The sequence below is a fragment of the Gallus gallus genome, chromosome 4, assembly GCF_016699485.2.
Source record: "Gallus gallus isolate bGalGal1 chromosome 4, bGalGal1.mat.broiler.GRCg7b, whole genome shotgun sequence".
Classification (NCBI taxonomy): domain Eukaryota; kingdom Metazoa; phylum Chordata; class Aves; order Galliformes; family Phasianidae; genus Gallus; species Gallus gallus.
In genome coordinates this window covers 78,315,625-78,336,679 of record NC_052535.1, presented here as the reverse complement: position 1 = coordinate 78,336,679, position 21,055 = coordinate 78,315,625, and the positions used below count along the sequence as shown (strand labels likewise).

Sequence of the window (21,055 nt, the reverse complement as noted above, 5' to 3'; positions counted from 1 at the left end):
CATTACAGCAATTATTTTCCTTCTAACTTTGCCTCAACCTTAACGTTTTAAATTGCTGCAAATGAAAGCAGCAGGGGAAAAAAATAAAAGAAAAAGAAAGGGGGGGAAAAAAAAGAATGGAAAAAAAAAAAAAAACAACCAAAAACCTAGAGAAAGTCCCAATAGTCCCAATTTCTCTGCGCTCATTCCCTGAAAGTGAAGACAAAGCACTACGCAATATATATACATATATGTATTAAAAAGGGAAATCAACGCTCCCTCACTCTAACGACCCGCACAACGAAACTGGGTCTGGGGGCAATGAAGGCTCCCTGGGCTGTCACCCGGCGCGGGGATGCGGCGGCTGCGGTGCCGGTGGACGGAGGGCGGCCCGGCTCGGCACAGCACAGCCCAGCAGAGCAGCCCGCTGCCTCGGCCGTGTCCGGAGCTTTGTGCCCGGCCGCGGAGACCGCTCCCAGCGGGGTCGGCCGCTGCGGGCTGCCCGGATCCGCGGTGCCGAGCAGGGACAGGCGCCGAGCGGTCCCTGCCCGCCGTCCCCAGGGCAGCATGGCTCTCCGAGGGCTGCATCTTCACATACAACTCTATTTCCATACCCCATCCTCGGGCAGCTCCGACCCCGCTACCTCACCCCCAGCCCCAGCATCGCCTCTGGTCATAAAACTTTTCCCGCACCACCTCGACCCCGATAACCCCCTGTCCTCCCCAGCGCCCTACAGGGCTTTCTCATCCTCTGAGCTTGGGCTGCAGAACGGAGATGTGCTGGAAGACCAGCCCTCGGTCTCCCCCCGAGCTCGGCCCCGACGGGGAGTAACAGGTCAACCCATCCCCGCAGCCGTCGGGGCTGCAGCCTGGCTGCTTCCCGGCAAGAAGGGAAAAAACAGGAATGATTTCCTCCCGGCTGAGCCACGCAGATGCTTGGGGCAGTCACTACAACATCAACGACCCCAGAGCTAGCGATGCTGCTCTAAAGAGGACAAGGGAAAGAATCTCAGGCAGCCGCAGGGTAAGGAGACACAGCTTCATTGTCTCAGGTGTGTGCTGCTCCCAGGCAGGAGGAATAGCCTCTGGCAGGGCCAGTCTGCTCTCCTGTCCCCCACACACATTTGGTCTGGTGTAATCACCAGCAGAGCAAGGAGCAAAGAAAGTACATGAAGCAAACAGTAGCTTAAAATTAATTTATTTAACAAATATAGCTATAATATAAATGATAATAAAATTTCAAATATACAGTATATTACATAGTACACAGAGAGAGCCCCTTCCTCAGGAGCTGGCGGAGGAATGGCCACAGGTTAACAGCTGCCCTGCAGGGACGGGACAGGCGGCTCTGCCTCCCACCCTCGCCTTGCAGAAATGTCCTACTGGGCTGCCTTTGTGCCCTTTCTCTGCCACAGTTCCTTCCCCAGGTGCCAGCAAGGCCGCACCACGGGTTCCTTCCTGCCAGGCACAGAACAGATCCCAGGGTTGAAGGTCTGGATGAAGGGAGCGGAGAAGTCTCTGCCGGGGGCCCGCACGGGCGGCTCGGCCCTATGTAAGGTGGTACATACTATATCCCACGTGCGCCGTGTACAGTCCCACAGGGGCCACGGGCAGCCCCGCTCGCTGGAAGGGGCTGGAGGCTCCGTACAGGGATGCGCCGGCCACTGCTGGGCCGCCCAACGGGAAGGAGATGCCGAATGCAGCAGGCGGGAGCATGGGCTTGGCTGCCATCTTCAGCTTCTCCAGCTCGGCCTCCTGCAGCCGCTTGGCCTTGGCACGGCGGTTCTGGAACCAGATCTTCACCTGCGTCTCGGTGAGGCTGAGCGAGCTGGAGAACTCGGCGCGCTCGGCGATGGACAGGTACTGCTTCTGGCGGAATTTCCTCTCCAGGGCCAGCAGCTGGGCCGTGGTGAAGGGCGTCCGGGGCTTCCTGTTGGTCTTGTGCTTGCGCAGGGTGCAGGCGGGGGGGCTCAGCCGCCCTGAACCGCAGCAGTGAGGAGAGGAAGAGACACGGGTTAGCAGCAGCCTGGTACGCCCTAGGAGAGCCGTCGGGGGAACATCACGTCCCCATTCCTCTTAAAGCAAAGCCTCAGAAACCTTCACCGTTTGGATCTGTTGGGTTTCCCTACCCGGGCAAGCTTAAAACCCATGAAGAACACGGCTATTTCCCTAAGTTTCACAGAGTTTTAAAACTCCTGACCGAGAGCCTTCACAGCCATTTGAGCTCCGTGGGGAAGTCTCCTCTGGCCCCACGGCAAACCCCCATCCGGAGCACACACGAAGGGATCGGGCCCTGCAGAGACTCGCAGCATCCCTTTATCTGAATTAAGGGAAGAGGATAGACTCAAAGGGCTGGGCTGGCTTCTGGGGCTCACAGCCTCTTCATCAGGCCCCCGGGTACATGATTAAACATGTAATTAATGAGGGACTGCGCATTCACACACGGCCTCTCTATCAGCACTCCTCGTATTTAATATTATTACGGGGTCCTCCTTGCTCTGCCTCAGGTTTACTTAAGTAAAAACAGTACAAAACAACTTTCACTTCTCTAATTAAATAAATCCACTTTCTGGGCAACGTTCCTTTCTCCAGAGGCAGAAGCAAAGAGGTGAGCACCCAAAGGCAGCCCCCGCGCTGCTCGCCCCGCTCCGGGGACACCGCGGGCCTCCGCGATGCCGCCGCTCAGCGTCGGGCTTAGTTCGCATCCCTCCGTATTAAGGCAGAGAAACGACGGGAACCGCCGCTCATCGGACTGTCGGAATAAAGCACTTCGGAGAGAGGCGCGGGGGGCCGCAGCCCGCACAAACGCGGAGGCACTGATGGGACCGCGTCTCTGCGGGTCCTTATTAAATACTTAGTGCCACTTTCAAAAAAAGAAATAAAAACATCCAAAACCCCGCTGAGGCCGAGTGCCGCTCGCAGACTGAGCCCAGAGTTAACTGTATGGGCAGAGCTGATTTTTTTCCTCACTTTTTTTCCCTCCCTTCCCCGGTTAACATTTGGCCCGGCAGTCGCCCTGACGCGCCCTCTCCCTTCTCCTCCGGAGCCGCCGCCTTCGGGCGACATTCTCAGCGTTTCGGTGGTTTGGAAACCCCCGCCCGGCCGCGCAGCGCAGTCCGACCCCGGGCTCCGCTTCTCCCCCTCCCACCTCTACTTACTGGGCGGGGGCGGCGAGAAGCGGGGGCTCTGCATCCAGGGGCTCCGCTCCGGCTTCTCGGGGCTCTCTGCTTTGAGCAGCGCGTCCTCGGGCAGCTTGCCCAGCGCCCCGACGGACGGGAAGTGGCCGCCGAGAGGCAGCGGCGACGTCGGTGCCTCCGTCGTCAGAGCGCCGAGGTTGGCTCGGGCGGAGCCCAGAGGGGGCCCGGAACCCTCGGGACCGTCTCTGCCGCCCGGCGGCTTCCTGCGGTCGGCCATGAGCGCTTCCACGCTGAAGGGCAGCGGGGAAGGGGACACCTTGGGTTTGTCGCTCTCCTCCTCGCCGCCCATCGCCGCCGCGACGGGGAGGCCGCCGCCGGGCTTGCTGAAGGCGGAGGCGGGCGGCTCGTCGCTGCGGACGCCGGTGGGCGCGGTGGTCATGTCCGCAGCCGGGGCCATGCAGGGCGGCCCCGCTGTCGCCGTGCTCCGCGGGAGCGGCGGCCGCGGCTCATGAGGGCGCGGCGGAGGCGCGGGAGCCGTCGGCGCGGTCCGGCCCCGCGGCGGGCGGCGACGGTTGATAAAGCGGCGCGGGAGGCGGTGCCGCCCAATCAGCGCGCAGGAGGGCGGGGCGGGCGCTCCCCATTGGCTGAGGAGCGACGGCGGCCCGACGGCGGCCCCGGGAGAGGGAGGGGGAGCGGCGTGGCGCGGCGCGGCCGTCGGGGCGGCGTGGGGAGCGGGGGGTGCGCTGCGCTCGGAGGGAAGGCCCGGGCGGACGGGCTGGGGACAGGCTGGGGACGGGCTGGGGACACGGCACCGGGTGGGGCTCAGACGTCGGGAGTATGTTTGCTAACGTCGGGGAAACGGCGGTGGAGGAACGGAGCTGAGCGGCCCGAATCTGGGGCTGGGTTGGGCATGGGGGGCTCCGTGTCGCAGAGGAAGAAGAAAGAAAAAAAAAAAAAAAAAAAAGGAAAAGGAAAGAAAAAAAAAGTGCTGTTTGGGGTTTTGGTTTGTTTTGAAATGAACGTCGGCCCCGAGGTGTGTTTGCTCCGTGTCCCGTGGCTTAGGTGCGTGCGTGACGTGGGATGATTAAATGCTCGCTCGCCTAAAAAGGAGCATCCCAACCCCCGCCCCATGAAATCCCGGCTATTCGCCTTTGTAAATGCGCGTTACGAGCCCTTATCCCCGCGCCCAGGACGGACGTGCGGTACCGGGGGCCGCTCTCACATCGCGATGGCCGCTCGCTGCGAAAAGTTTATTGATAGCTGCGGGGCTGTCATCTTCGCCAAGCACAGGAGGCTCCGCACTCATTTAGGGGTAATTATCCAAACGGGAGGGCCGGAGAAATCCCTTTTAGCCGGACTCAATAAAGATGGGAGATGAGCGGCAGATATATTACGGAATGAATTGATAGAATGGAGGTTTTATGAGCCGATAAGCAACGGGGGTCTGATTGGAATGGATCGTCCCTCGCTCAGCTCCGCACACCGCGCACGGACGGGGTGTATATATGATACGTATGCTCTGCATACAATGGGTGCTGCCCTGCATCCCTACTCCCGACGCACGCAGCTCCGGATGCCTCCTCCCGGCGCAGCACAGCGCACCCCGCGGGGCCGGGGCCGATATCCCGCTGTCCGCAGCCCCCTCCGGGCCGGGGCGGGGCAGGGCGGGAGTGGAGGAGGGGGGGGGGGGGGGCAGCTCTCGGAGGAGCGGCTGCATCGCTAATTGCGAGAATAAACAATCTGTCACGATTAGTCAGTGCCTCTAATAGGCAGACAAGCGATGTTGTTTTTAGGCGCCAGCAGCGGCCGGATCAAAGGAGCGGCCCGGAGGGGACCATTGAGGACGTTAACCCGCATCGGGGGAGCGAGGCGCCTCGGCCCTGGGACAGCGGCGTGCCGGGGCGGACAGAAGGGTTTGGCGCTCCCACCGTAAGGAGATGCGCCCCAACCCCGAATTAAGAACCCAAATAGCGGTGCGTTGTGTGCCGCCTTGTCCCCTCGATCCTACAGGTAGGATCATGGCTTTATTTTTTATTTTGATCTCATTTTTTTAATTTTATTTTATCCTCATCCCAAACGTAACCGTGCGAAAGAAAAAAAAAAAGGCATAATAAAGTGATGTGCTCACCAGCCCTCCCTGGGCTGCTTTCGATCTCCTTTTTGATGGAAATATGAAAAGAAAAAATAGGGCTGCTCTTATTCTTTTTGTTTTGTTTTGTTCTCTTTTCCCCTACGTCTTTCGCAGGACATTGGGATGTCTCTGCGGTTTGAGGAGCTCAGCCCGCGTCCCGCAGTGAGAGAAGGATCCGCGCTCATTGATAACGTGATAACCAGCGCTGCATCCCCCCCTGCACTGAACGCTTCGTGCTTATGTTTCTGTCACACTTGGTGGTGTTTTAATCCCTGCATCGTAGCGAGCGCTCGGCTCTCACTCGCACTGCCGGCAAGCAGACGGGCAGCGAACTTTCCTCCCTTTCTTGTTCCTTCTTTCCTTTCTAAATGAAACACGCGGGCTTTGGGTAAGGAAGGGAGAAATCCGATTTACAAAACGAAATCTGCCCCGGGATGGTTTTTCTTGTTTAGCGGGAGATGCTCGGCACACCGGGCTCTCTTCCTTATCGCCGTGTGAACGGCGCTGGTATTTAGGGATTCTGTGTGCTGACGCGTTGGTGCCCTCACCTGCTTTTAGGTGCCTCGTTCTTATATTCCTATAAGGGAAACCGAAGTGGAAGGGCAGGGCGGGACGTAAGGGGGGAGAGGAAGGGGGGGGAATAGGTGACTTTATTGGTGGTTGTTCCAGCCTAGGGCTTTTATGGGGAGCCGTGCGCTGCCCTTAAGGCACTTGTGCAAGATAACAATATTGGGCAATTAGCATCCCAAACAGTCCCGTTTCAGGGGATGAATGCGCAAGGCAAAGCCATTACCCATCGCGTTTTATTTCGGTGGGAATACAACAACAAACGCTGGTGGGAGCCAATGGGGGATGGGGAGGGAGGACCGGAGGCAGCGCTGAGCCGATTCAGGGCATTGTCTGCCTTTTGTAAACGTTATCTTTTGACTTAAAGGCAGGGGTAGGACAGAAGAGAGTTGTTGTTTCCCTTGTTTCTATTTTATTTCTCCCTCTTAGGACACGGGGCAGCCCTGGAGGACTTTGGGACACGGGGATACGGGGATGCGCGGTTGTGCCCGCACCGGGCACCGCTGCACGCTTTTTGCGCGCTCTTTGCGCGCTCCCCGCGTGCCCCTGCCACCCGATCGGCTCCGTCCGGGGGGACGCTTCGCAAATAGCGAAGATCTATGGCAAGCGGTAACACTGCCTCGCGGGTTTTACGAGCCTGAAACGCCCTTCAAGTGCCAACTCCCTCCCGCTCCAGTCATTGCTCCACTGAAAATACGAAAATACCTCGCTTCTTCCCCTTCCCTCTCCTTCTCCCTTTCTGCCCAAATCGAACAGAACCCAAACTACTTTTAGGGCTTCAGACACCGAGGCTGCTCCCGGAGAGGTGCCGGGGCTGTGCACGACCGCACCCCCGCTCCTTCGAGGCTCGAGAGCGGAGCTGAAAGGAAAGCACTATTTCAAGTGGCCCAAATTAATTTGATCGCGACATTATGATGCACTTGAAAAAGATGAAAGAAAAGGCTACCCGTCTCCTCCAAGATCTCTATAATTATAGATAATATATCCTATTTCAAAGCAATTAGCTCAATCAGGCGTAACGAGGCACTTTGCTGCCAGGGAGTAACAATGCCTTACGGTTATTTAAGCTTCAAGATGTCAAGCAGACTTCGAGACTCTCTGCTTTGCCCGAGAGGGAACTTGGCTGCCTTGGTGCTAGCCCCATGGCGAAGGCAGCGGTTCCTCTTTAGTGACAACACGCCTGTTTGACTTCAGCGTTATTTTTAAAGCTCCTGCAGATGTACCAGAGAAGCGTCTCTTTTCCAGGGGCATTTGGGGCCGGCATTTGCGTACCATCCCCTCTGCCTTTCCTCGGTGCCTTCCCCCCCCTCATTTCATGTGTTCTGTAGGGGATTCCAACTGCTTCTCAGCGAGAGTGGAGGAAAAAGTGTTCATGGGATGAGATCCCACGGCCTCCTGGTCCCAGCCGGCCCCTTCCTACCCCAAAGCTTTACTCCGAGCTCTCCTCGGTTTTGTTGTTTTGTTTTGTTTTTGCCTTTCACTATTAATTATTGTTGTTGTTATTATTATTATTTTGACCTTGAATGCTCACAGATGCCAAAGGTCCCAAAGCAAAGTGAGCATCCCGCTGCTGCACCCAGCAGTGAGCCATTGGGCCACAGATGTGTATGCCCGGGTGTGGAGTGGAGTCTGCCTGGCACCCAGGTGGGGAGCAGAGGCTGAAATGCTGAAACCCCCTCGTCTTCACTGAAAGCTTCAGGAGGGGTGTGTGGAGTGGGTTGGCCCCACTGTTTCCAGGGGACCCAAATGCCAAAGAAAAAAGAAAAAAAGGAAGGAAAAAGGAAGGAAGGAAGAAAAAAAGGAATGAAGGAAGGAAGAAAAGAAAGGAAGGAAGGAAAAAGAAGACGTTTTTCCTCTTTCTCGTTGCTACTGCAAAGAGACGCTCTGAACGACCCGCACGGCACAGCTTAGCACGGCACAGCACGTCAAGGCATGGCATGGCACGGCACGGCACGGCACGGCAGGGCACGGCACAGCACTGCACAGCCCCCGCCTGGCCCCGGCCCTGAGAGGCCGTGCAAGCAGTCCCAGCCCCTGCGAGGCGTTCTCGGATGAAACGGTGCTGGAAGGAAAAATGAGCAAGGGTACAATTAACCTGTCAGCTCCCCTTGCAGGGATTTTTTATTGCTGGGGGGTAAGGGAGGGAAAAATATTATATATAAATATATATATAAAAAAGAAAATACAACGAAAAAACCATCGTCCCATGGGTGAGTCATTTGAACTGGACAATTCAAGGGAAATAGGAGGCCGGGGGCATGAATGAGGACTAAACAAAGTTTAACCACCCCTCCTTCTTTTCTCCATGCGCAAAATGGAAACCTTATTACATGATTCACTGTGAATCACTAGATTGAATGCGATCATTATGAGTAAATGATAGTCCGGGCTCCGCCGGTCTTTTCTTTCCTAGAGGCAAAACTATAAAATATGAAGGATATAAATGATCTCCGCTCCCTCAAAGGACGCCCATTCACAGCCGCGCTCTGTCTCACTCCCAGTTCCTTTTGCCCCCCCCCGAACTCCCCATGATCAAGGTAGATTACAACGAGTCCCTCTTTTTTTTTTTTTTTTGGTCTTTGCGTGCTTGTTTATTGGCAAAATGTCACGAAATGTAATTTGCCCCAAATTCTTTAACATGAGAAAATACTTTGTGGTTGGAAGAATTCACACTGGTACTGCCGAGGCGATCTCTGATGCTCAGAGCAAGTTCCTTATGCTGCCATTTTACAGCGTTTCCGTGTTTACTCGTCGGTTCTCAGGAGCTTTTTACATATTGTTGCATAAGAAAAGGATTTAGCCAGCTCTAGTTATGAGATTTCCTAGATTTTTTACAGGCGAGGCCAGTTTACAAAAGCTGTATTGTTTGACTGCGGTCTGGGTTTCCAATGGGGTAATTATTGTATTCCCAGCCTTCTTCTAATCATTTGCTCACAAGGACATAGTTTAGGATTTTATTTATTTCTTTCTTTTTTGAACAAGATGAAATACTCCAAACTTGCAGGATCATTGGAATAAGCCCTTGCTTCTTCTCTTGTTGTGTACAAGTTATTCCTTACCTCTTTCTAAACTGCTGGAAAATATCTGTATGTAAAGGACAGCGAGACAGTCCCAATAGTTTGTTCCTAATAGAAAGTTTGTTGCCAAGAGAAATGTTGATGTGAATGGAAAAACAACAACAGTAAAAAGTTTTCAGAAGGAAATACATTTCGTATAGATAATAATCAGCTCCTAGGGAAAGAAAAAAAAAAAGTACACTGAAAGAAATATCTCAGGAGAGCCAATGCCTGCGTGCAGTAGTGCCTGCGCAGAGGGGTTTCCTACAGCTGCTGCCTCCTGAGCACAGCAGAGGGCACTGAGGCTGGAGGTGGTCTGCTCCTTCCTGCACCCCTTCTTGATCATGTCTGTCTCCTCTGCCTCCCTCTTTCATTTGCATCTGTAAAAAACGAGGCCTGAAAATATGAGGGCTACTCCGAAAGTAATGCCTCCTGTTTTATTCTGTTGACCCGCAACATCAGTGACAGATGTTGGTGATGTGGCAGTAGAGGTTGAACCCTCCCACCAATATACCACTACATTTTTGCCATGTAACAGATGGCAGCAGAGGGGCAGTCTGACAAAGTGATGTCTGACATCAAAGTGCAGATGAAGCAAAGGTGTATCACTGAATTCCTCCATACAGAAAAAATGGCACCCAGTGACATTCACAGATGCTTGCTGACTATTTCTAGAGGCTAAACAGTGGGTGTGAGCACAGTGAGGTAGTAGATGGTACATTTCAGAAGTGGTGACAGTGACTCTGTTGGTACAGATCTTTAAAAGCTCAGCGTGCAGACTCTTGTTCATTGCAGAGCTAATGGTAGTGACCGTGTTGAAAAAGAGTGTCTTGTATCTGAGAATTTGCTCTATCAAGCAGTGTTATCAGTTGTAATTTCCTTGGAAATAAATAGGAGGCATTACTTTTGGAGGAACTGATATGGTTTTTAATTTCCCCGTGCAAAGGAAACTACAGTTGCGCAGCAGCATAACTGGTGCCAGGTATCTTCCAGACTGTCTATGGAGAAACAAAGTTACATCACACTCCTGTAACTACCAAAGCCATCCGCAAACAGTTGGAACTGTCCTGGTGAGATGTGACCTCCTCTTTGGGAACTGCAGCGCTTAATTATTTTGGAGATGTGATCTCACCACATCCTTCTGCTGAGTGGCGGCTGATGGTTGGATATGATACTGTGAGTTACGTCATTCTAATAGACCAGTGTAACCAAACAATTCCACTGCCGGAGGAGGAGGGGGAAAAATCCCAAATATTTTGTAGGGAAACTGGATTTGTCTTTCAGAAAGCTTATGTTTGTCTCAGATTTTCCATCAACTGCAAGCGTAGACATAATCAAAAATGTTCCTGGCTTGCCCATTGCCGGGCTGATTAGGACTTGGAACAGAAGAGATAACATTTCTCGACATCAGGCTGCCTTGAGCTGCCTTCATGTTATTCCCTGCATATGCGTTTTTGACGTTATTTATGTAACAAGTGTGGGTTGTCTATTGGTGTTGAGTCATTTTGTCTTTCAACAGCTGTTTTGTTTCCATCACTCAGGGCAAAACCTCTAGCAGCCCTTCAAGCAGCACCATACTCCTTGTAGTCATTATTGCAGTCCTCAAGTGGAGGAGAGAAGCTTTCTGACCACTCACAGGCATATTGCAGGGAGATGGAGTCCTCCTGGGATGCAGAGATGGAGGTAATCTTTCCAGAACTTGTGAGTTTTCAGTAGTGATCAAGCCCTCTTTTCAGCCATTTTACTCCCTTTCTCCTCCCGGTTTTTTGGATTCAGTTATCCTGGGACATTATTCTGCCCTTTTGTGTTCCCTGCCTGCCCCCAGCCAGCCCCACTGGCATGACCTTTAGGGATAAAATTCAATTGATTTGGCTACTTTGCAGACAAAATCTGAAGCCTGCCTTAATTTGTAGTTTACTCGTCCTCTGATGTGAGACTACGTAGAAAGCCCCTATCTGATCAAATGGCCAGTACCTTGACACAGCCCAATTATGTGAAAATATATCCTCACTTATCATTTCAGGCATCGTATAAGCAGAGAAACCAAAGTCGCTCCCTGTCTGTTTGATTTTCCTGCTCAGACACACTTGTTTAAACAGGCACCGTGAGACTTTTCTATAATCCTCCTCAGAGGAGTTCAGAAAGGTCTGTGGGCCTGCGTGCCCCCAGCTGGATGACTGTGGCTGCTCCAGCACAGCAGGCAGTGCCAGAGCCCCCCAGCATCCCCTCTAGCACTGCCCACCTGGATTCACCCTGGTGCTGAGCTGGGACTTTCCCTGGTTTCACTGTATCCCCCTTCCTGACCCAGCCCTGCTGCATCCCTTCCTGAGCTGGCCCCCTCTTGAGCTGGTCCCACTGCATTCGCCAGCCCTGTCTCACCTGCTCTATCCTGGCGACCTCAGTGGAGGCAACCAGTTGTCAAGGAAGTCATTAAAGCTGACAGCTACCAAATACTCATCATCCAGCCTGGATTTACAGTGCACAAGAGCTGTCAGGCAAAAGGCATCCCAGAGAGCTGCAGTCCCATTGTCCCTGTTACGCACTTCACTGTAATGCATGACTCAGCCTGACAGACTCAAACTAGTATCTCACAGCCCAACATCAACAAAACCAACCAACCAATCAACAAATGAATAAAAAACCCACCAGACTATCTCAATTATTTGCAGCTCAGGGCAGTACTTCCTTTCCTTTCCTTTCCTTTCCTTTCCTTTCCTTTCCTTTCCTTTCCTTTCCTTTCCTTTCCTTTCCTTTCCTTTCCTTTCCTTTCCTTTCCTTTCCTTTCCTTTCCTTTCCTTTCCTTTCCTTTCCTTTCCTTTCCTTTCCTTTCCTTTCCTTCCTTCCCTTCCCTTCCCTTCCCTTCCCTTCCCTTCCCTTCCCTTCCCTTCCCTTCCCTTCCCTTCCCTTCCCTTCCCTTCCCTTCCCTTCCCTTCCCTTCCCTTCCCTTCCCTTCCCTTCCCTTCCCTTCCCTTCCCTTCCCTTCCCTTCCCTTCCCTTCCCTTCCCTTCCCTTCCCTTCCCTTCCCTTCCCTTCCCTTCCCTTCCCTTCCTTCCCTTCCCTTCCCTTCCCTTCCCTTCCCTTCCCTTCCCTTCCCTTCCCTTCCCTTCCCTTCCCTTCCCTTCCCTTCCCTTCCCTTCCCTTCCCTTCCCTTCCCTTCCCTTCCCTTCCCTTCCCTTCCCTTCCCTTCCCTTCCCTTCCCTTCCCTTCCCTTCCCTTCCCTTCCCTTCCCTTCCCTTCCCTTCCCTTCCCTTCCCTTCCCTTCCCTTCCCTTCCCTTCCCTTCCCTTCCCTTCCCTTCCCTTCCCTTCCCTTCCCTTCCCTTCCCTTCCCTTCATCACGTTTCAGATGAGTCCCCAAGTGCCTGTAAAGAACTTTTGCAAATTTCTGATAATTTCATGGGAGTACATCCCATTGAAATCCATGGCAACTCTTAGAATGAAGTACATAAAGTAGGCCTTGGGGATTTGGAATATTCTCACACTTCCCATCTAGGAATCTACCATAATTCTTCTTGCATCTTTTTGATCTCTTTTCACTTATGTTTATGTTGTGCTCTGGAAGACTGATGTAGAACTTGGGTTGGGTCTTCCATGTTGCCTCCATGGGATTTTTAAAAATTAAACTGCATCTGAAGTGAACATTTGAAATGCTCCTTTTAGTTAGTAGCTCCTATCAGTTTGCAGGGTTCATAGAGATGGGTCACTTACAGAGAGATAAACTTGTGAAAATGTTGAAACAGACCAGAAAGTCAAAGGTACTGATAGCAGAATCAGTCAGAGGCTTCTCCAGATGCACGTGGCTGGGATGCTCAGCACCGTAAAAGCAACATGTCATTGAAAGCTTTGCTTGTAAGGAAATACTACAAGTATCTTTATGTGAGAGAAGGAAATTACTTGATTCAGTTACTAAAGTTAAAAAAAAAATCAAAGTAAAATAAAAATGCCATCGTGGGGTGCAATCCTTAAACGTGGAGTGCTTCCAGTTTGTGTCTGCATCATTGGGAACTAAACAAGGGAGAGCCCTCCCCATGTGGAGCCAAGGGCTGATCCCAGCCAGGAGCTTTGCTTAGAGGAGGGTCGGGCTGGCAGAGCGCCAGGGCCCAGGGGCTGCTCTTAATCTGCATAGAAGAGGCCGGTTTGCAGACGATGCTATCTTGCAGAAGGCAGTGAAACCATGCAACGGTCAGGCATGATCTTGGCATTCTGGTTCCACTGCTTGAAATGGAGGGTTTTACTCCAGGAATTGCAGTCTTCACATCTGTCATCACCCTGAGAATTTTCTGGGTTCATTTATAATGTCTAAGGACTGATGGAAACATCAGATTGCTTAATATGACTTCCTATATACGTTACAAGCCACTTCATTTCACCCAGTTGCAGCAGTATTGAGCTAAAAAAATGTGTTCGGATAAAACATAGCTTCCAAAGAGGTAGCTGGAAGCACTACAGGATGAAGAAGTCATCATTCATATTCAAAGATTGTTTTAATACTTAATTATGCCCCATCCTCGGAGCCATCCAAGCTCAGGCTGGACAGGGCTCTGAGCAGTCTGGTGGAGCTGTAGGTGTCCCTGTTCATTGCAGGGGAGTTGGACCAGATGGCCTTTAAATGTCCCTTCCAACTCAAATGATTCTATGAGGTTATGATTGTACGATCCTAAATTAAACAATGTTTGATCTTTTCTCCTACAAGGAGGTGAAGCCGTCTGTTCTTCTCTCTTCTGGGGCTGTTTCTCTGCCCTTGCTCTTAGTCTCTTGACCCACCAGTGTGGGTCTTGTTGATGCTCACTCCAACATCATGTTATGGACACAAGATTTTACAGCATAATGCTGGACCTTCCCTCTCCCCTGGCATCAGCACCCCACAGGGAAGCCACATGTGGCTTGCAGTCATTTCTCTTCTTCTGCCTTAAAAATATCATGGGATGCACCATATCTCCTGGATATATATGAGGACATCTTTGTAGATGTCTGAGCTAACATCAGACTTAGCAGCCAGCCCATTGCACACCTTGCACTGAGTAATTCATCACTTATCTTCCTTTATTTTTTTCAGTTCATCCTTGCAGGCTTCATGCTCAGTGCATCTGCCAACTGTGTGGGGATTCACTGTTAAGCTGACTGCAATACCAGAGGTTCTAATTAAAAACAACACATCACACATTTGCTGAAAATTCGGTCAGCCAAAACAAAGTATTATCATCATGTATGGGATCAGGGTGGAAAGAAAGCTGGGGCTGGGTGCGTGTGCTCTGAGTGAATTGCCCCTATTGCCATCCTCACACCTCTCCATCTCAGAAAGATACTTTACCCACTTCATCCTGACATGCAATCACCTTCCTAGTTTATTTTTAATTGTATTTTATTTGTCCTGCCATTCCTAGCTGAAAGAAGCAAATAGACCTTAAGCTGGCACTCAGTTCTGAGCTATAAAACTCTTTTCTAAATACTGAATACCCTTGGCTCCTACAAAGGGTTTGTTTTGCTCCTGTTTGCTGTGATAGCATAACTTCCCTGAAATTAGTAAATGCCAGCCTGGAGCAAAAATCAGCTCAGCACAGAGGAAATCATTTTATCTGAGTGGTACTTGGTATGGGCTTCAGTAAAAGTTAAGGAAAAATATGGTAACACTTAAGAGTTCAACAACAAACAAGAACAAGTCATCAACTTGTTGCAGTTTGAAGTCCACAGCACCAGCACATGGGAGCTGAAAGTCTGGCCCTCTGTCCTATGGGCAGCCTTGGATCAGATAACACAGATGTGTTAGATTAAGGGCAGAACCTTATAAAATAAAGTACTGGCTGCACTGTGACTGTCTTGTTTAAAAAAATAAAATAAAACAAAACAAAACAAAATAAAATAAAATCCATTAAAACATCAAAATTAATAACAAGAAAAAGGTGTAAAAGAGCAGAAAAAAGGGAAAGTTGGTATACTCCTTCAGGTTTACACTCTTCAGACATTTTTTTGTTTTGCCTCATGCACCCAGCTGGTTCAAGGAACTGCTCTTTTTGTGGTACATGCATGCGCATAACTACCATTGATGTGGAGTCTCCAGGTGATTTGATGTGCATTCCACATAAGGCATGGTGTCAAGTGTATGATCCCTGCACAAAAGAGCTGCCTGAGAACCACTCTTTGGTGTATGTATATATGTATATATATATATATTTATGCATATATATTAGATTCCTTTGCTTCACATATGTATTCTAGCAGATCAGAGTGCCTATCCAAGCAGCAGAACTACCACTGTTGCCCTTTCATTTGCTTTGATCTATGTGAATCTGGGAGGAAGAGGGAGGGAATGGAGGGGCTGATGGGAAGAAAGTTCTCAGAACTGTGTGCAATTTTGAGGAACACTGAATATTTCATCGTGTAATCCTGGCAAAGATGTAATGGTGTAAGGGAACTTCAGAGCAAACCAAAGGAGCAAACAGAAATAAAGATATGTATTTTTGAAGCAGATGAACTGGAGAAAAAAGAACGATTTCACACATCACTGATTCATCTGTAGTGAAGTGTTTATAGGTCTGTATTGTGACTGCCAAATCCTCAGTAAATCTGCTCTTCTCCCACTGAGTACAAAAATACAGCTATCTCAGGGATTGCAATTAGTGTGAAGTACAGCGGTTCAGCAGCAGCAGCAGATGGATATAACTATGGTCAGTAGATGATTTCAGGTAGATGTCAGTAACAACGTGAGTCAGGACGCACCACAGCTTGCTTGTAAGAGGGGACCAAAGCTATGTATCAGACTAGAATTTTCCACACAAGTTTGATGTAGTACTGCTGCACAAGAACCCAATTATTTTTTGGAGGAAGGATTTTTGTGCAGTTTTTTGCCTTGTGACATTTGCAGATAAAAATTCAGAACAGTGTTCCGCATTGTCAGATTTTGCTGGATTTCAGAGAGAAATAAAAGCCAACAACCTAATCACTTCAGATTTTGCTTTCTGTCTCTCTCACACATAGACATCTCAAGTGTGAGCCAGTTTGAAGCTGAGAAGTTCTAAATTGCTGACAATTTTTTTATGTCAGCAGATTTACCCTATTTTAAACCAAACAATGATTGAGTCCTCTCAGAACAGCTCATGTATGTGAATTACTTCTAGTCTCTCAAGCCTGCCCTGCCGTTTTCTGCCTTGCTTTCATAGGTGTCCCACTTGAACCAGAGGAGACGCAGAGTAGCAGGGTGATCAGAAAAGAGGTGAAGGCTTGAATAAAATCAGGGTGTAGGGTGACAGGGAACGAAGGGAGGATACACATCCAGATGCAAAGTGAGTTTGTGACAGGATGAGGATGTGCCGAGCAAAAGTTTGGAAAGAAAAAGAGAGGAGATAAATATGGATGTGCCAGCATTTCTTTTTTTTCACGAGGAATGGGGAAAAGGGAACTGAAGATTATAGGGAAATTTTTTACAAGGAGGTGGAGCTGGAAAGGACTCCCTGTCTGGTAGTTATCCTCTGAGTAGTTCTAGCTACATCATCACAGTCTAAAGCAGGTTTTTCACTGAAAAGAATGTACTCTTGGATAAGCCAAAATCAAATGCTATCACATTTGCTTCATTTTTTTTTTTCAATCTCTTTCCAGTTAATAAAGCATTAGGATATTTTGTCAAAACTACTTTTTATTTCACATTGCTCACCCTTATTTGAACAGAACCACAACAGTTAAGCTCATTTTCTCTTCGAAGAACCTACAGTTTTTCAACTGTTTATACCGAGGGAAATGTTAAATTAATATTTGAGTCACCCTAGAATATTTAGGGCATCCCATCTCTTTCTCCTCCTCTGAAGTTCAGTAGGCAAAATATCAACTATTTTCACAACACCCAGATCCTTTCTCCTGCAGTATTAACCTCCACGTCTTGTACAACTTTCCACCATTCAAATAATTTAGGAACACAATATGTTTGGGTTCCAGTGCTGTCACTTCTATAAGGAAGGTCAAACCATGCTCAGTTCCTTTACCAGAGATCACACAGGCACTGATGTTTTCAGATGTTCACAGAAAATAAGTCCCAAAGCTACCATTTGTCATCTGACCCCATACTTTGCTCACTCTTACAAGGATAAAGCTGCAAGAAGAACTACCCATGACATAATTACAGAGCCCACAGTGTGCTTTACCTGTTGCCCAGACACCTGAACTTGTTATCAATAGGCATCACAAAGGGTCGGGGGGCTGCTCCAGAGATGGGACGTGAGATGTGGCTGTAGGAGAGGACGTCTCATTTAAAAAATCATTTTGGAATGCAGCATGCCAGGAAAACTCATCAATATGCTGATGCCATCAGGATATGTTGACACATATTTTACTGAGAGGAAAGTGTATTTTAAAGTGTTTTTTTTTCCTCTCCTTAGTTTTAATACTAAGAACTTTTTTTTTTTCATGAGAAGACATGACAGATATCTTTCTTGGAATTCTTTTGTTTCCATTAAGTATTTCTTGTTTGAAGACAGCTTGACATTTATGACAGAGCAGTTATTTTCCATAATAATTAAGAGGATCACACAAAATCATCATTTCATGTGTGGAAAAGGTTGTAAATGATGAGGCAGCAGCAAAAGTCATATGCAAACATCTGATCTAGAATTTTCTTCCCTCCCCAGAAGATTATCTCTCAGAGTTTTAACAACCCTTTTCACGTCCTATCAAGTTCTGTAGTTAAAAAGGATGAATTATTCCTTCTCCCTTTGGGGTTTCCATTTATCCTTGCAGCTACACAGCACCAGGAGAGGGGTTTCCAGCCTCCCCCATCTGCAGACAGCTTCTGGCTCCCAGAAGATTGTATCTGCTAAGAGCTACCAGTACTGGTAAGCCAACTTCCCACTGCTCTCAGGAAATGACACTGAATCTTGTTAAGCCACAATGAGCATTTTGGGTCACTGATGTCTTTCTTTCACTCTGATAACTTCTATTTCTGTTTGCTTTTTTAAAAATTCACCTATTCCAGCAATAGAGACAGCCAAAACCTGCCAAAATTGAAGGTCGGGCTCTAAAGTTAGCAGTAGGTGGGTCAAACTCATGAGGGTGACTTACTGAGGGTGGAGAGATTGGGCCAGGAAATCTTCCTCAAAGTGCATGTAGAATTTTAACAGTTTCAAGACTTGGAAAATGCACGCTATTTTGCTTTTTAAATGCTTCCGAAGTTTGAAAGCAATTAACTTTTCCATGTGTAAATGGGATATACCTCTTCTGCTGTGCGTCAGCCTGGAGTGGGAGAATCCAGACGTAAATAATCTGTCAGTCCGGTTGCCTGGTATGAATTCAGACAAATATGTTTAACCAAACATGGATGCTTCAGAGGGTGTTCTTGCGGTTACTCCAACTGCTTTTGTTATACTTTTATATTAACAATGTGTCTGCTCACCATGTGCAATAAAATAATTTCTGAGGCTCAGCCTCAGAACATGAGGCTCATTCACTGCCTTGGATAATGGCATTGCTTGTTTGCACTGTTCTTATTGAACTTTCTAAATATATGTCATTTTTCTTTTCATTCTAGGAGAGATTGTACATTACAGCAATTACAGACAAACTCTTCCAGACAGTTTGAAGACCAAAACTTTCTTTGTGTGGAAGTCCAAAGGCAATTATTGGCATTACAGTTTAAGAGAAGCATTCCATCTCCGTGATGCAACAGCAGTAGCTTTCTGTGGCATGTTAAATAAAGCAATTTGCCCTGTAGGAGACTAATGCATGCAGCGCTGTAATGAAAAAAAGTGAAATCACAGTTGCTCTGAAAGGAATGGCAACCTCTCTTCAAAAACATAAAAAACTTCTTCTGGCTCCATCTTAACTGTAAGACATCAAGTATCTTTAACCTTTGCTCTTACCTCCTTGACATTTCATATATTGCTTCAAGACTGAGACTCCACAAAGATGTAAGCATGCTAATTAATGGTTAAATGGCTGCATTTTAACGAAAAAAAAAAAAACAAAACAGTGATTAAAATGGAAGATGACAGCACTTTCATAATGCATGCCAGGCTATAGAAATCAGTTCTAGCCAAATTTTTGTTCTCATAACAGTTCCCATTTGCAGAGAAGAAGGAAATGAGCGAATTTGAGGCTAGAAGTATAAAGACATGACCTCAAAAAATTGGATAGTCATATTTCTTGGAATCTGAGAAATTAGGCAAGCAATAGAAACCAATTGATTCACCTCCTTCAGATATTTATTTAACTAAGTTATTCACCTAACATATTTGTGAGTTATTTGTCTGTTTCAGTAAGCTGTGTGAGTAACAGAAGTGGGTGGTCAACTACACTTAGGCTCAAGTATCTCAGAAAAGTTCAAAACATTTCTTCAGTAAAACTCATGAATGTTATCCAGCACTTCAGGATCCTCAGAGGCTTGATCCCAAAACACGCTTAACTGCCTGTATTAAAAGGATAACAATTTAACCTTTCATCTAAACACTTTCATCCAAAAATTTCTAAATCAGAGTTCAGTCAAAAGCCTTCATAAGTCACCAAGCTGGAACCCATGAAGGATCAACAGATATGGTGTTATTGTTTGCCCAAACAAACCAAGAATTAATCTGGAACAATGATCCTAAAAAGATGAAGAGGACACTGTTACTAAAACAGTACACATATACGAAATAACTGTCAGGTGAAAGTAAGAACAAGCAGGCTTTCAGAAGACTGTATTTAATCAAAATATATGGATCAAATGTTACAGCAGCTTATTGGCATCTATAAATGGAACCACAGCTTTTTTTTTTTTTCCAGACAAATTTCTGCTCTGGAGGATAGAGAAAGCTTTAAAGAAAAGGGAAAGGAATTGCTTTAACAGCTGCATTATAATAATGAAACGTTAGAGCAGATGATTTCTCCAGTCATCGCCCAGACTGTTCTTTTAACGGTGATGTGATGAGGTTTGCAAAACAGACAGCACTAATTTTTCTGAGACAGAGCCAGGTTTACTAGGACAAGCCCCAGATACGAGGAAATTCTCCATTTTTGAGAACAAATGAAGCCACTTAGCTTTCCCTGCCATCAGAGCAAATGCCAGTCTGGCAGTCTGATGGAAAAGCTGAACAAGGCAAAGAAGATTCTTGTGAGAGGAAGAAAAAGCAAAAAAGCTCAGCCAACTCAATGCCTCAGCAAAACACCAAGTGGCAAGTCAAAGAGCAGCCTTTCATGGAGTCATGATATCGTTTGAGTTGGAAGGGACCTTTAAAGGCCATCTGGTCCAACTCCTCTGCAATGAAAAGGGACACCTATAGCACAGTCAGGTGCTCACAGTTCCATCCAGCCTGATCTTGAATGACTCTAGGAATGGGGCAGCCATGTCTCTGGGCAATCTGTTCCACTTCATCCTTCCATAAGCATCAGCAAGCAAAATAGCATGGGCTTCTCTGTACTGTATTTATGCTCTATTTTATGGTTGTTTTTATTTCATTAGAAAATATTTTTAAGACGGTTAGTTAAGGCTAGAAGGTCATTTTGGGATTTCATGTGCCATGTATACTCTGTAATGAACGAGTTTGTATCACTAGTATGAGCCTCACATGATGTTTGTTTATACCCAGCATCAGCTGACTGGAAAACCCATCATATCAGCTGCAGTGACAGATTGAACTGATTGGTGAAGCACTCTCCAATTAGTCCCAAAGAACTGCTTCTTGAAAGTTTTTCATCACCTGGAGCTGAGCTTTCTGTATATCCATCTGGTTTTAGATACAACAACAACTCTATAGAAAGCAGAAGAGAATATTCAAATAAATGTTTTTCTGAAGCTGAAAACACAACCTGGCTGCACTTAGTTCTCTGGACATACAAATACATTATGGGCATGTCTTTTAAAAATGTATCACTCTTACTCCTTGCATCTGACCAGCTCTGTAACAGCAAATAGAATCATGGAATCAGAATAGTTTGAGTTGGAAGGGGCCTTTAAAGGCCATCTCCACTGCAATGAACAGAGACACCCACAGTTCGGTCAGGTTGCTCAGAGCCCTGTCCAGCCTGATCTTGGACTCCAGGGACAGGGCAGCCACCACAGCACTGAGCAGCCTGTTTCAGTGCTTGACTACCCTTAGAGTGAAAAACTTTTTCCTTATATCCAATCTAAATCTCCACTCTTTTGGTCTGGAAACATTTTCCCTGTGTCCTAACAGAACAGACACTGCGAAAGAGTCTGTCTCCTTCTTTCTTATACCCTCTTTTAGAT

At 48.0% G+C, this 21,055-nt stretch overlaps 1 protein-coding gene and 1 long non-coding RNA gene across 2 annotated transcripts; one reads left to right on the top strand and one right to left on the bottom strand.

Annotated features, from left to right (window-relative positions):
• Positions 1-1,160: 1,160 nt before the first annotated feature.
• MSX1 (msh homeobox 1) lies at positions 1,161-3,665 on the bottom strand. The gene is made up of 2 exons (NM_205488.3): positions 3,138-3,665; positions 1,161-1,958 (listed from the first exon to the last, which is right to left on the bottom strand). Exons 1-2 carry the CDS (start codon positions 3,571-3,573, stop codon positions 1,528-1,530), a joined length of 867 nt encoding a protein of 288 aa, NP_990819.1. The 5' UTR covers positions 3,574-3,665; the 3' UTR covers positions 1,161-1,527.
• A 69-nt stretch (positions 3,666-3,734) lies between these two features.
• Positions 3,735-10,539, top strand: LOC112532372. The gene is made up of 3 exons (XR_003075051.3): positions 3,735-4,428; positions 4,910-5,126; positions 5,362-10,539. It is a non-coding gene; the product is annotated as an uncharacterized LOC112532372 (long non-coding RNA).
• Positions 10,540-21,055: the final 10,516 nt, after the last annotated feature.

Coding starts and splice junctions, on each gene's coding strand:
- MSX1 (NM_205488.3), bottom strand. CDS start 3,573: ATGGCCCCGGCTGCGGACATGACCACCGCGCCCACCGGCGTCCGCAGC. Junction 1,959..3,137: donor CTTCTCGCCGCCCCCGCCCA/GTAAGTAGAGGT, acceptor GCTGCGGTTCAG/GGCGGCTGAGCCCCCCCGCC.